The 16,067-nt window shown below is 41.0% G+C and overlaps 1 protein-coding gene across 3 annotated transcripts in view; it reads right to left on the bottom strand.

Moving 5' to 3' along the window:
• MOK (MOK protein kinase) overlaps positions 1-14,693 on the bottom strand; it is a 35,113-nt gene extending 20,420 nt beyond the window's left edge. The window contains exons 1-3 of one of the 3 annotated variants that reach the window (XM_006119987.4): positions 14,513-14,693; positions 6,158-6,272; positions 2,865-2,954 (exon numbers count right to left, since the gene is read on the bottom strand). In XM_006119987.4, the coding sequence (XP_006120049.2) occupies positions 2,865-2,954; positions 6,158-6,272; positions 14,513-14,519 (212 nt within the window). In that variant the 5' untranslated portion in view covers positions 14,520-14,693. The other 2 variants (XM_025183067.2, XM_025183068.2) reach the window with 2 other exon arrangements.
• Positions 14,694-16,067: the final 1,374 nt, after the last annotated feature.

Below are 16,067 nucleotides of genomic sequence, written 5' to 3'. Positions count from 1 at the left end.
CTCCCTGAGAAGTGTGATCTGCCTCATTAATCTCAAACAGTGGCCCCTGTGGCCATCACAATTCTGATATGGAATAACTTTATATTTTGGCAAGATATCTAGAATTCATGATGTTCCTGTAGCTGGCAGCTAACATTTTATGTCCTCTTGCCCTGGTGGAACCTATCTATGGAAGACTCTTGCTCTTCAACATTCATAACAAAGCACTGATTTGATTACAGAGCATGCTCCCTGCACTGTTCAGTTAAGCCAGGCAAAAAGGAATTGGGGAACCAGATATGGAGTTCATCTTGCAGATGTGCTGGCTGACAATCTGGGCTGCAGCTAGATCTAGACTATTTGGGAGATGAGCTACTAAAGTGACCACAAGTGTCCCTCTTCTGGCACTTGTGGGAATTAGGTTCTAAGTCAGATTGTCTAGATAACACTGAGGCGCAGGGAGTGAAAAAAGACAGCATGAAGAGCACAGCAAAAAAAATCCTTGAAAATAATAATCAACAAATGTTATGTTTGATGATTTTCAGCAATGAACCATAGTTCTGGGAAGCTGCATAGGAGTGAGGAGGATTAAAGTAATTTTATGGCAATACAATAAGTCAGCTTCACGACAGAATGTGATCCATCTGTGCAACAGAGTACATGGACCCATGGAGGGCAGTAGACATGAAGTCTCCCTCCCATAAAATCAGAATATAAATATGTTTATTGATTAAGAATGCCCATATAGAGTCTGACTAAAGGTCTATCTAGCCCAGTATCTTGTCTCCTGGCAATAGTCAATGCCAGATGCCCCAGAGGGAGTGAACACAACAGGTAATCATCACGTGATCTTTTTCCTGTCATCCATTTCCAGCTTCTGACAAACAGAGGCTAGGGACACCGTTCCTACCTAAATTGATATAGCTCTTTTTTGAACTCTGTTACAGTCTTGGTCTTCACAATGTCCTCTGGCAAGAAGTTCTACAGATTGACTGTGCGCTACATGAAGAATACTTCCTTTTGTTTGTTTTAAACCTGCTGCCTGTTAATTTCATTTGGTGACCCCTAGTTCTTATGAGAACAAGTAAATAACTTGTTCACTTTTTCCACACCAGTCATGATTTTATAGACCTCTATCAAATTCACCCTTAATCTCCTCTTTTCTAAGATGAAGAGTCCAAGTCTTTTTAATCTCTCTTCATATGGGACCTATTCCAAGCCCCTAATCATTTTTGTTGCCCTTTTCTGAACCTTTTCCAATGCCAATATATTTTTTTGCAATGAGGTGATCACATCTGTACGTAGTATTTAAGATGAGGACGTACTATGGTTTTACACAGAGGCAATAAGATATTCTCTGTCTTATTCTCTATCCCTTTTTTAATGATTCCTAACATTCTGTTTGCTTTTTTGACTGCACTGCACATTGAGTGGATGTTTTCAAAGAGCTATCCACGATTACTCCAAAATCTCTCTCTTTAGTAGTTGTAGCGAAATTAGTCCCCATCATATTGTATGTATCATTGGGATTATTTTTTCCAATGTGCATTACGTTACATTTATCAACATTAAGTTTCATTAGCCATGTTGTTGCCCAATCACTTAGTTTGGTGAGATCTTTTTGAAGCTCTTCACAGTCTGCTTTGATCTTGAGCAGTTTGGTATCATCTGCAAATTTTGCCACCTCACTGTTTTCCCCTTTCTCCAGATCATTTATAAATACGTTGAATAGGACTGGTCTCAGGACAAACCCCTGGGGGACACCCCTCTCCATTCTGAAAACTTGCCATTTATTCTTACCCTTTGTTTCCTGTCTTTTAACCAGTTATCAAACTATGAAAGGACCTTTCTGCTTGTCCCATGACAACTAACTTTACTTAAGAGCCTTTGATGAGGGTCCTTGTCAAAGGCATTTTGGAAATCTAAGCATACTATATCCACTGGCTCTTCCTTGTCCACATGTTTGTTGACCCCCTCAAAGAACTGTAGTAGATTACTAAGACATGATTTCCCTTTACAGAAACCATGTTGACTTTCCCCCCAGCAAATTATGTTCAGCTATGTGTCTGACAATTTCATTCTTTATTATAGTTTCAACTAATTTGCCCAGTACTGTTGTTAGACTTACCAGTCTGTAATTACCAGGATCACCTCTAGAGCCCTTTTAAAATATTGGTGTCACATTAGCTATCTTCCAGTCATTAAGTACATAAGCTGATTTAAAGGATAGGTTACAAACCACAGTTAATAGTTCCGCAATTTCACATCTGAGTTCTTTCAGAACTCTTGGGTAAATGCCATCTGGTCCCAGTGATTTGTTACTATTAAGTTTATCACTTTGTTCTAAAACCTCCTCTAATGACACCTCAATTTGGAACGATTCCTCAGATTTGTCACCTCAATTTGGAACGATTCCTCAGATTTGTCACCTAAAAAGAATGGCTCGGGTTTGGGATCTCCCTAACATCCTCAGTTGTGAAAACTAAAGAAAAGAATTAATTTAGCTTCTCCGGAATGACTATCATCTTTGAGTGCTCCTTTGGCATCTCCATCGTCTAAGGGTCCCACTGGTTGATTGCTTAAAATCTCTCTTGTACAAGTTCACCTGTTTTTCCATTTTGTTAGGATGGATATTATAATTCTGATGTTTTTCCAGCAGTATATTCTAAAGCAACTGAAAAGTGCAATTTAGAACTGTATCATATTTTTGCTTAACAAGAGACATGAGGGCCTGGGGGAATCAGACAGATCTTCCAAAGATTTCCTTTTTGGCATAATAAATAATTGATTAAATGTCTCCAAACTGTCTCTGGTCTCCAAAAGCTACTGAAAAATATTCAAATAGAGAATATAGGAATTAGGGGAAGTAAATATTCTGTACTTACAAAACCACCTCGTGTAACATAAGTATATTAGGATGTGGATTCAGTCGCCTCAGTGCTTGTATTTCTCGCAGATTATTCACTTGCTCGATACTAAATGTGTAATTTAAAAAAAAAAGAAGTGAGAGTGGAAAACTACTTTACAATTTAGAAAACAGGTTGTAAATAATTCCCCACACAAAAACGCAAGAACTTCTCCTCCTCTCATGTCCCTATTTAGGCTACCCAAATCTGGAGTTCAGACCGGGGAAAGAGGATGGGGTAGGAAATGTCCTGGCTCCCCTTCCCCTTCTTGTTGACAAGATTAGCTGACCCAGGAGAAGAGGGTAGTAATTTACTGTTGGTATAGACCAGAAATAAATTATTACTCTGCAGAAGGAAAGAAATTGGAGGGGAATTATGACTCAGACGTATGTCCAAGTCACAATAATTCCCACTGCTACTTCTGGGTTGGTGCAGCTCACAGCTAAAGACTATGCCTAAAGTCAAAATTTAGCCTTGTGTAATCATTAGTGTAAAAATTTAATTTTAAAGTAATAACCATTAGTGTGAAGAACTGAAACCTGAAACCCACTATTTCGCTAGCTAGTTGAAACATAGTATTTAATCATGTCACTAATGCTTGGACTCAATTAGCCATGAGAAGGCCAACCTACAGAAACCGTAGGGGAAAAATTCATTTTACAGGGCTTCAGTGGCCTTGTATGGACACTAAATATAGCAAATCATTAGAGGAAAAGCTTTTTCTTTCACATCAAGAGTCAGCAAAATGTGAAAAGCTTTATATTTCAATGTGAAATTAAGAAAACTATCTTGTACTAGCAAGATCAATTTGTATCACTATTACCTATATCTGTAAGCAATCATTCCAGTAAAAGAGTAACTTCTACCCAATTCACAACTATCAAAGAGAGTCTAAGACATAAAGGACACTTTAACACATCATAGGGAAGATGTTCTCACAATCCTCATAAATGTGGGAATGATGGACAACTAAATGCAATGAGTTGAACATACTCAAAATTGCTTAATCTTATAACTAGGATTTATTTTTGTTAATTTGGTCTCAACTCTAGACTGTCTGTTTCCTTTTTTAATAAGAGAAGAGCCAGAAGTAAAATGGATCCCTGAAAACTAACAGGATTGACTGGATAACTTTTTGGTTTCAGTGCTTAATGTTAGCATTTCTGAATAGTCCTAAATAAAATTTTGAATAAAATGTTCCTAATTTTAATTCAAAACATGACCATAGTAAATTGATTTATACAATGAGAGCTATTTCCAGAACCAAAATAGTACAATTTCCATGTTTGAATGAAAACAATATCAGTACTGTATACATAAAAAAGGAAAATATATACTCAAAAGTTGCTGCTTCTCATCTCTAACATAATTACGTGAAATATCCTACAGTATAAACAAAATATGGAGAAGTTGTCAAAAGACTAGAACTAGATCTGAATGAATCCATATGAATTTCCTTAATAAAAATCTATTGCTGGAATCTGTTTCACAAAATACACTGTCAGTTTCAACTGTTTGTAAATAATAGTAATTTTACTTGGAGTACACTGTGTAAAATTGACTGACTCACCAACAGTGGTTTACGTGACAGGGCCAGCTAACTCACCATCTAATAAGATTTAATCTTGATAAATATAAATTGATCATAATTTCAGACACATAATGGAAGCCTGTTTTGTGTTATTAATAAATAATAAATAATAATAATAATAAACCACAGCACCAGCAAACTGGCATCTTTGCCAAATAAGCCTCTCATACATGGAGGCAATTAAACAAATTCTCAGTTTTTAGTATTTCTAAAATTGATTAGCCAAGAAATTTGTCTGCTTATTCTTAACATTCTGGACAAAATACTTGGCTGTAACCAAGCTTGCATTTAGAGGGCTTGTCTACACTATGGGGGACGAGAGGAGATTGATCTAAGTTATGTAACTTCAGCTATGTGAATAGCGTAGCTGGAGTCGACATACTTAGATCTACTTACCAAAGTGTCCTTGCAGCAGTGTGTTGATAGGAGATGCTCTCCCATCGACTCCCCTTGAGCTTCTTGTTGAGGTGGAGTACCGGAGTCAACGGGACAGTGATTGGCAGTTGCTAGACGTGATAAATCAACCCCCACTGGATCGATCGCTGTCCCGTCGATCTGGCCCGTAGTGTAGAGCTGCCCAGTAGTGTAGAGCTGCCCAGAGTAACTAAGGAAGGGACCACTTTTACATACACCTTGTTTCTTCAGCTGACCAGGTCCACTGAGTTTATGCTCTATTAGACTAATGATCAGCACAAAGTGGGTACAATAGAAAGTTTATATTCACTGACTTTGGCTAATTTTTTTTTCCATTTAAAGGAAAAGGATGGATTTGTGTTTTTAAATTCACTCTTCCTTAATCTCTGCAATTTTTTTTTTACTTCTTAATCTGTGCAGCAGCAAAGTACTGAATCAAACCTGAATTTTTTTCAAAGCAGTAGAGGCAGCATCAACTGCTATAAAGCAACTTACACTGAGATCAATAGGAAATGAATGTGTCTGATGGATGACCGTGACCCTATGCTAAGGTTAGAGGTTACGTGCCTTGGTTTGGTTGAGAATGCTGTGTGTGGGGCATGCAGTGAACCCAATTTTGCCATTTTCCTAATAAGAAAGAGCTCCCACTGTGACTTGTGTTGCCCACAATTAGAGGACACAATCAAATGCGAATAAGGGCAAATTCAAACTATGAAGAGGAACAAAATAGGAAGAGAAGATGATCTACTGTTACAGAATCCACAATAAAATACATTTTAAAGTGAAACTGACAATGGTTAAAGAGGGTGTTCCTTACACCATCTTCCTCTATTAATTGATTTATGGAAGTAAGGAAAAGGACACAACTGAGTTCATACATATTTTCCTTTTCCTTTCTGGTACGAATTAATTTACAATGTAAAATCCAACCAGACCAGAGTAGTGACAGAAAGAAATATTCATTAAAGTAGATAGGAACGAACAAAACCCCCAGTGCTTCTCCCTCCCTAATCCTGATCTTAATCCAGTTGACAAGTAGATATAGAATTTACTGCAGAGAGTGACATCAGTGGGTCTACTTGGTAGTAAGCACAATGCCAAGTAATAATTTGCTATTATCAGGCCTCCTGTTCCTCTTTTCTAAATGCAAACACATTTTCTAATATGCATGAAACCTATATTCAGTCTTAAATTTATATTTATTTCCCCATGAAATGTAAACAAAGTTTTTCCAGTTTGGGGCAATAGTATGAGCAACTATACTTACCTTTCAAAATGCTGTTTCATTTGTTTGCATGCATAGTAATTTCCATCCCTAAGACTCTGTGTCTTCAAAACATCAGAAAACGTTCCCTCGCCAATTTTACCAATTGGTTTATATTCTAAAAACAAAATGTATTTAAATTTTAAAATCTAAATTTTAGATTTAGACACCTTGGGAGCAGCCGAACAGCCAACACAAGCTGTCACAGAGCAGGAGCTGGTGCTAAGCACTCGTAAGACAGGATAAGGGACACCCGGGAGACAGGTAGGTGGGGTGGGTTCTGCAGTGGCCATGGGGATAGAGCATTTGCCTGGGGAGGGCAGGGTTGGGGCTCTTTGTTGTAAACAGTCAATATTTTCATATTTACCCTGAATGGATTTTCATTAAATTCTGTCTTTGCTACTTGATTTTCAATATTATGCTTTTGGTTGTGATTCATGTGTCAATGATGTGGGGAAAAATTAAATTGAATTAGAACAAATTACTGCCCCATCCTATTGATGCTCATATTATTGATGATACAAAATATTAACTTAATTCCAGAGCACAAATCTCCCTGCTCTGTAACATGATACCTCTGCACATACAACCCAAGAGGACTTTATGTCATAGAACATTAAAATCTAATGTCTATTTTGATGCCAGGTCTGTTTCACCATTAATACTTTTCTACCTCTCTCCTTTTCAATATCTACATTTTGGATTATTTTAGAAGCAAATGCAGGCTGGCATTTTTTCAGAACAGTTTCTAACCTAACAGTAATTATATTTAAATTATTAACCAACTGTTACATTGTAAATGAGTTTTCAATTTGTTCTGAAAAATGCGTATGTTTAATAGTGAAGTACAGTGAATGGCACGAAAAATGAGAGTTGAGACAAGGAAAATTCAAATCCCCAAGACTAGAAATCATAAGGCAGATAGCAGCATGGTCTTAATGGTTTTTTATTTTTACTTATTCTGAATCATTATCCTGGTTTTTGACTCAAATGATATTTCTCTTTCCTTCTTAACTTCCTCTACATTGTGTTTGATTGAGCCTGCTCCAACAAGTGACTGTTCCATCAGCCAGTCTTATTCATCTCCTTTCCCCTCTTTGCTTAGTGTTCCTCCAGATTCTGTCCCTGGTAATCTTATCTGCATCTACAGTTACAAATACCTCCACCAGTGAGCTGAAGATAAACCAAATCATGTCAATTCAGTTTCATGCTACTGTTACTGCCGGGGGGAGCTTACGAACAACTAGTGAATCAGACAGTGGAGACACTCAGAGAGGAGAATCCAAAAAGCAGAGACGAAGGGAGAAGTAAAAGAACAAAGACCTCTTTCCTTCCGCACACTTTCATGCCTAATAGCAGTCAAGGAAACTATCAGAGACTTAGGGTATGTCTCCATTACAAGACCTACTGCAGCACAGCGATGGCACTGCACCTAAGCTACACCAACACTGTAGTACAGACACATACTAAAGCAACAGAATGGATTTTTCCATCTCTAGAGTGAATCCACTCTATTAAGAGACGGTAGCTATGTCAACAGAAGAATTGTTCTTTTGACTTAGCTATATCTACATGGGGACTTAGGTCGGCTCACCTATGGACAGGTCAACACTTAAAATACTGCACTGATGCAGATGCGGCAGTGTAGCTGCACCGATATAGCACATCAGTGACGATACTGCGCCAGCGCTGGGCAATTTTTGCTGAAGGACCACTCCAAGAATTTGGAAAGTGGTCAAGGGCCGCACTCTTCCAGATTAATGGAGGAGGTGCGGGATCTGGAATTGAGGTTGGGTGCAGAAGGGAGCTTGCAGTAAAGGCCTCGGGTGCAGGAGAGGATGTGAAGTCTGTGGGGGAGTTTTAGTGAAGAAGGCAGCTGTGATCTGGGTTAAGGGACTAGGGTGCAGAGGTTTGGGTTGTGACCTTGAGCAAGAGGGGGTTGTGACTTGGGGCAGGGGACTGGGGTACAGGAAGGGATAGAGGGGTTTGGGTTGTGGCCTAGGGCACGAGGGGGTTGTGATTTGGGGCAGGGGACTGAGATGCAGGATCTGGGAGAGGATCTGGGGGCAGGAGAGGTGCAAAAAGTTTGGGTTATGTGCAGTCGGGGGGGCAAAGGGTTGAGGTGCTAGAGGCAGGCTCTGGCTGGGAGATTTACCTGCTTGACTCCCAGCCTGCAGCCCTCTCAAGCAGACTCCCTACCTGCCTCATCCCGCACTAGCTGCAGGGGCCATGTGGTTTTTGAACAGCTATAAGCCTGAGGGTGTGTGTGTGTGCTTTGCAAGCTGCCTGTTAATAACAGACAGCTCCCATTGGCTGGAAACAGGCCAGTGGGTTTGTGCTTGGGGGACAGGAGCCTTTTTCCCCTCCCCCAGGCTCACAGCTGTTCAAAGAGAACCCCGCAGCAGCTTTTCTCAGCAGCGTGTGGGGGACAGGCAGGGAGTCTGCCTGAGGCACCCCACTGCGTCCATGGGCCAGATCTGACAGCTTAGTGGGCTGGATCCATCCCACGGATGGTATTTTGCCCAGGCCTATACTATGTCGATTGCAGAGTTTCCACTTTCAGCATAGTTAATCCACCTCTGTGAGAAGTAGTAGCAGAAGCCTTCCCATTAACAATAGTGCTGTGTACACTAGGGCTACGTCTACACTGGCCAGTCTTGCACAAGAACATATGCAAATGAGGCATGACAATGAATATCGCCACGCCTCATTTCCATACTTAATGAGCTGTCACTTTTGCACAAGGGGCTTTTGCACAAGAAGGAGCGGTCTACACTGCTACTTCTTGAGCAAAAATTCCTCAAACAGCAGAACGGCTCTTGCACAAATTTTCAGGCAGAATTGCTCTTGTGCAAGAAAGGGGGTTTGCACAAGGAGCAGTGTAAACTGTTCCTTCTTGCACAAAAGCCCCTTGTGCAAAATGGCAGCTCATTAAGTATGCAAATAAGGCGCAGCAATATTCATTGCTGTGCCTCATTTGCATATGTTCTTGCGCAAGACTGGCCAGTGTAGACTTAGCCTAGGGGTTAGGTTGGTATAATTGTGTTGCTGAGGTTGTGGATTTTTTTTGCCTCGGAGGCCATGTATATACTAAATGGAAAATCACCACTGCCACTTCCAGAGATCGATTTAGCTAATCTAATTAAGACTTTGGGTACGTTGTTTGGGACATTCCACATCCTAAGAACATAAAAAAACCAAACAATGAGCACTTAAGAACAATTAGTACCTTCTCTAGCAACTTCATGTAGCATGGACTCTAATTGACTATTTCTCCCCTCCCCCCCTTTTTTTTCCTTCTCTCCCTCTTTCCCATTTATTTAGAAACTGGACCTTTAATAACTCCAATCATCTGAAGAAGTGGTTGTGCCCACAAAAGCTCATGATACTATCAACATGTTTTGTTAGTCTCTAAGATGTCAGACTATTTGTTATTTTCTAATTACCAGAGTTCTCTTTTACTTTTCCTCTTTATTACTATGACCTTCCCCTTTGCAACCTTTCCTTAACTTAATCTAACAGTGCGACATTGGATAAAATCGTCACTCTCTCCTGTCACTCTTATTGTTCGGCTCTAACTTCCAAGACTCTCCCTTCGCTCTTGCTTCACATTTTCTCTCATACTGCTCCTATGCTTGACACACTACTTCTGTACACTAGATCCTCTTTAAAGCCCAGTTATTCCAGGAATCCATCCTTCCTTTTCATCACCAACACATTCTCCTTCCTCTGTATTTCCTGAACTGTCGTCTTTTATAATTTTCTTGTCCGATTTAGATGGTAAGCTCGGCAGTGCAGGGCACAGGCCTATTTATAAAATGCCAACTACACTTTCTAATGCTTATATTAATATAAACAGTCCTTGCTCATGAAGTATAAGCCAGAAATAGAATCTTAAAAAACAGTATAGGAGGACAGTAAAACCCATAACAAAGATACCAAATTAGGAATAATATGCTGAGGTGACAGAGTCCTGCTCAAAATCCTGAGTTTTATATATAGAGATAAAATATTGGCAAAGTTTTCCTGCCGCATGACAGTGACATCATCAGGTTCTCTGGCCGTGAAAGCAGCCGGGGGGGGGGGGGGGGGAGGGGTTGGTGAGCATAGCAAGGAGGGGGCAGCCCCCTAATAACTCTTAACAACCATTGATTTAGCATGCTTAAACATTATTATTATTATTATATAAAATGCTCAAAATACTTGTTAAAATGCACATCTAATCAATTAAAAATAAAACACCACAAAACAAAGCTTCTAATTGATCCCATGACATCTATCTCTGGTTGGTTCATGAACTTTTGTCTTGCTATGACATATCAGTGTATTTTTCCCTCACAGAAGAAAATGCCTAGAGCACTAGATCAGGATGGAATAATTTAAATCACTTTTTGTCTGTCACTGATTTAAATCAGGTTGAGGATTTGAAAACAAAATGTGCTATTGCACCTTTTTATGATACATTTTTAATCTAACTAAACTATAATTTTAAAAAGTCATTATAGGGTATTGCCTGAATTTACAGAAGTGCTGTAGGCAAAAACAAAATATTAAAGACTATAGAAAACAATTAAGCAGATACATAAGTTTACTCTTTTGAGGCTTGATCCTGTTCTTATTCAAGGCGATGAAAAAGCTTCCATCAAGGGAAATGATGCAGGATCAAGCCTCTAAATAGTCTCATTTAGGTCAAAGGCACTACTCATGTTTAAAGTTACACGTGCTCAAGTGTTTGCAAAATCAGGCACTAAAATTGTATTCTGATTTACTGGCATAAAAATTGTCATTTTAAAACAAAAATGCCTCAGTATTAAAGAAAATTTACCCTTTTCAGTGCATTAACAAATATATTGTGAAGTTTTTACACCAAAAAAATTAGACCAAAATTTAAAAAAAAAAAAAAAACAACCCCCATACATGGACATCAAAGAGTGGCATTTTCAAAAGTTGCTAAGAGCTATAGCCACAAAAGGATTTAGGCACCTAACACTTTAGGTACCAAAGCCTAACATTTAGGAGCCACTGAAATCCTCAAAACCTCCACTCAGCTACTATCAAACTCTATAAGCACCTAAAATCCTAAGGTGTCTAAATCGCTGATGTTAAACTCCTACAGGTGCCTAGAAGCCTGCCAGGTGTGTGGTTACTTCAAGTCCCTATTCTTACTATGTTCTATCTTAGCAAGTGTTGGTAGCCCACTGGGAAGGGCACTGTGCAGTTGTGAAAGACTGATGCTGAGTTCCTTACTCTGCCTAATATAGAGAAGAAATTTGAATTGGTGTCACCCCCGTCCAGGAGTGTGCCCTAACCACTGGGCCCTGAGGTTCTGGGGGCAGGTCTCTCTCAATCTCTCCTATCAAAGTTGTTCTACTGTGTATAAATACTTATTCTTTGGAGTAAGAAGAGTGGAACTTGAGTCCCCTTATCCCGGATGAGAGCCCTAACCACTGGGCTACAGAGTCATACTTTCTCTCTAAATTAGGCCTAATGAATATTTAAGTAATTATACACAATGGAAAAGTTTCAACAAGAGAGAGAGCTCCCTCCAGCTCTGATTTAGATGCCTATTATCCTTTTGGGGGCAGAGTTTATTCCCACTCCCCTTTCCTCAGCATTTCCTAATGGCTACGACAGGTGTCTCTCTGCTCAGCATGTTGGTTTTTGAAGATAGATTCCATTCTTAGGAACTTAACTCTTCCCTTTCATTGTATAAAGTGTCAAATAGAATCATAGAATCATAGGACTGGAAGGGACCTCGAGAGGTCATCGAGTCCAGCCCCCCACCCTCAAGGCAGGACCAAGCTCTGTCTACACCATCCCTGACAGATGTCTATCCAACCTGTTCTTAAATATCTCCAGAGAGGGAGACTCCACCACCTCCCTTGGCAATTTATTCCAATATTTGACCACCCTGACAATTAGGAATTTTTTCCTAATGTCCAATCTAAACCTCCCTTGCTGCACTTTAAGCCCATTACTCCTTGTCCTGTCCTCAGAAACCAAGAGGAACAAATGTTCTCCTTCCTCCTTGTGACACCCTTTTAGATATTTGAAAGCCGCTATCATGTTCCCCCTTAATCTTCTTTTTTCCAAACTAAACAAGCCCAGTTCATGAAGCCTGGCTTCATAGGTCATGTTCTCTAGACCTTTAATCATTCTTGTCGCTCTTCTCTGTACCCTTTCCAATTTCTCCACATCTTTCTTGAAATGTGGCGCCCAGAAATAACCTATATCAGGGCTGTGGATTCCACAGAATGGCAAGATGCTGAGAAAGTTAGGTGTTGCAATGCTTAACACCTAAGTCCCTTTGACTTCAATGCTAAGCAATTTAGAAGCACTAATACCATTGACTTCAAACTGAAAGCCTTGATGGAGAATAGCCTGGTCAAAGCATTTCAGCTTTCTTTACTTATGGAAGTTCATAACATTGGAAGATTGTGTTGGTTACAAACAGCATTGGTTATCTGATTTTATGGCAGTGTTACAGGAAGGATGTTAGAGAACATAAACATGACTTTTCTAGTACAGATGAACATTTTAAGTGTGAAACTTTGTAGTATAAAAAAATCTCAATAAAGCTTGAAATTCTACTAGTAATCAGGAAACAAATATGAAACAGCCACATTAGCAGCTTAAGACTTTAAAATGGAAGGTAAGTAAAGAACTAGAAATGTGTAGATAACATTTGATTTAATTTTCTTAATAAATTAGACATAAAAAAGTTTGTCAGTTTTTAATCACAGTGGGATTTACAATATTTAGAACAAAAAGAGCATAATCCCTAAATCAGAATTGATTTCAGTAGCATCCATAACAAACAGGGCACTTTTTAGACATAAGAACATAAGGACCCAGTCCAGTATCCTGTCTGCCAACAGTAGGCCAATACCAGATGTCCCAGAGGGAAGGAACATAACAGGTAATCCTCACATGCTCCCTCACCTGTCACAAATAGAGGGTAGGGACACCAGTCCTACCCATCCTAGCTAACAGCCATTGATGCACCTAACCTTCATGAATCTATTTAGCATACAAGAAAGGACAAGGCAGAGGTAATCACATGAAAAACACAAAAGTGATTGTTTGAAATTGACAAATCGGCAGTTGAGAGTGGGAATGCTGGTGGGGTAGGAGAAGTAATATAAAATTCCATAAGTGAGAATAAGTAGAGAAGGCCAGATTTAAAGAGTTGTGAAGTAAGTGATTAACAGTTTAAACAGACGTATGGATGGAGAACAAATGGAGGAATTCAGAGAGGGGCATATAGCAAAGTGATCAAATTGACAGGTAAAAAGATTACTGAAGTTTGAAGTGGGAAATGACATAAGAGAGTACTGCAGTACTTAAGGTGGGATACAGTGAGGAGTTAAACCAGAAATGTGTGGAGATGGAAAGAAACAGATGGAGTATGGAGATGCTGAAGAGGAAGAAGCTGTGGGATTTGGAGATGGCCTGAAAGTGTGGGCCACAGAAAGGCAAAACATAAATAAAATAAATAAAGCCCACATTTGGTGTAAATGATGAAGAGAATAGCAGTGATGCTAACTGTAATAAAAAAGGGAGAAAGGGGAATGTGTGAGGAAAGTTTAAGAATTTGTTTTCGGCCTTGTTTAAACTGGCAAGATAATCTCTCTCTGACATGTCCTAAAATATTAGATGGGATTGTTTAGAAAGGCACAGGTCAGTGGTATAGAAAAAGTCACCAGCACAGAGTTGATATTTGAAACTATTTAAGCAATAATATTATCCAGCCTATAAAGTGAGAGGATTAAAGCGCCAAGAACCAAACCTGTGAACAAATGACTGAAGAAATAGGAGGAAAACCAAAAGTCAATGAGGATAAAAAGTCAAGAAAAAATATGACCTCCAATACAATCAACCAACAAGCTGAGGGGGGTGTCTCTTGGTGCTACTTTCCTAATATTGGTAATTGGAGGGCAGCTCCTTCTTACTGCTAGTATCTCCCTCGTATATCTTTGCATAGGAAAATCTGGCCCCCTCCCACCAACTCTCAGTCTAATATGCATCCTCACCCCAACTGCAGGGCCCATTTCTTTTCCAAATGGATCCGACGCTGCGCCCTGTTCCTCCACATGGGGTGTCCCATAATAACCATAACCGAAGTGGGGCCCAAGACCCTCATGCATCTCCCCACAGCAAGACTCAGGCCCCCCTCGTCCTCACACTGTGTATCTAGGGGAATCAGCGCCCAGCAGAAGAGTCACGGCCCACCTACAGCTAGCCCGCTCACACTCCCTGCCTGCCGCACCCCGGAAGCGGCCCCCTCCCGACAGAAGAACCCGCCTTGCCGCGACCCTCCCCACATCGCCACCGGGCCCCGTCCCTCCCCTCCCTTACTGCTCATTCTGCGGCTCTCAGCGGTGTGGGAGCGGGGAGGGAAAGGCTGAGGCCTTCTCTGCAGCGCCCACCCCTCCCGGCAGAGCTGTCAGCGGGCCATGTTGTAGTCCCGTCACCCTGGCAACCGCACAGGCTCAGGATTCCAGCCCAGGAGCACGGCCGAGTCAACCCCGCCCGCCCACAAATCCGCGCAAGCGCAGTGCAGCCTTCATCCTAACCTCTCCCCCCCCCCCCCCCGGCTGTTCCAGCACGCAAGCGCAGTGAGGCCCTTCTTCAGATTACGGTCTCTCCTCTAGGTAGCCGGCTTCATAGTCGCGCAGGCGTAGTTCACCTTGATTTTTCGGCCGGGCCACTTACGGGTTCTTGCGCAGGCGTAGTAACCCTCTCGCCTCACCCGTACTTGACAAACCAGGCGAAGTCAGTCCCAAAACAGAACCCTAGAGGTCTCCCCATGCGCAGACGCACTAGAGACTTATGGTCTGCTGCAAGCCGTGACTTTAGGGCATGCGCAGTGCGGATTTCTGTTCCTTGTCCGTGTTGCTTGCGACATGTGTTCCTCTTTGCCTCTCCATGCTAGCCTGGTGTGTAGGCAGCTGTGTCTGCAACAGGGTGTGATCCTGCACTGCTCGCCTGCACCACTCCACGCTGTAGGGCTTGGGAGCCGCTGCTGCAAGAGTGCTTATTCCCTCCTCCCCCCCCGGGAAATTGATGCAATAAAAGCTATTACCTCTCCTACCTTGTCTCTGTAACACTTACATTTGTAATTGCATTGCAGGAGCAGGCCCGCAAACGTAACTTATTAGGGTGACCAGATACCCCAAATTTACAGGAGCAGTCCTGATATTTAGGGCTTTGTTGCATAGGTGTCTACTATTTTTATACTGATCACCCTACTTGTTAAAGATTTCTGTAAAGCATCATGCTTGCCTATGATAAGAATTGGGGAGACTTTCATAAAAATTATATCTATTTGAATTTTCTGAATTATTTGGCCCATTCATACATTTTCTAGTTGAAGTAGGGCAGGGGAGCTAATAGCCTGCTTGGACCCCTGGGTTAAGTGGGGAGGGTGGTTCTCTGACCCTGAAAGGGGCGTGGCCTTTGGCAAAAGGGATGGGGTTAGAGGAAGCCAGCCTTCCATGTCACCTGGGCACCCACCCAGCCTGGGTCTCTAGTTGGCAATAATGGCAACCAGGAGCCCTAGATCCCTTTGAATCACTGGTCAGGGGCAACTTCCCCCTTTGCCCCTCACCGCACCTAGTCAGCAGACCTGGCAGGTGATGACTTAGGACTGTATTTTTTTTAACAGTACTAGTGTATCAATACTGTGTTTTTACCTAAAAATTTAAAAGACTCATGCAAATTTTAAATATGAAGTTTTAATAATAAGTTTTAGAAGTTTTAAGGCCGTGGTCTCCAACCTCTTTAAGCACAAGATCACTTTTTGAATTTAAGTGCAATCCAAGATCTACCTCAAACCCAAATACCCTTGCCCTACCTCCTTTGTGCTCCTGTGAGGCCCCCGCCCCTTCTCATTCCATCCTCCCTCTTCCAC

This window comes from Pelodiscus sinensis, chromosome 4 (genome assembly GCF_049634645.1).
Source record: "Pelodiscus sinensis isolate JC-2024 chromosome 4, ASM4963464v1, whole genome shotgun sequence".
Lineage (NCBI taxonomy): Eukaryota > Metazoa > Chordata > Testudines > Trionychidae > Pelodiscus > Pelodiscus sinensis.
Note: the sequence above shows the minus strand (reverse complement) of the source record. Positions and strands in the feature narration are given on the sequence as shown.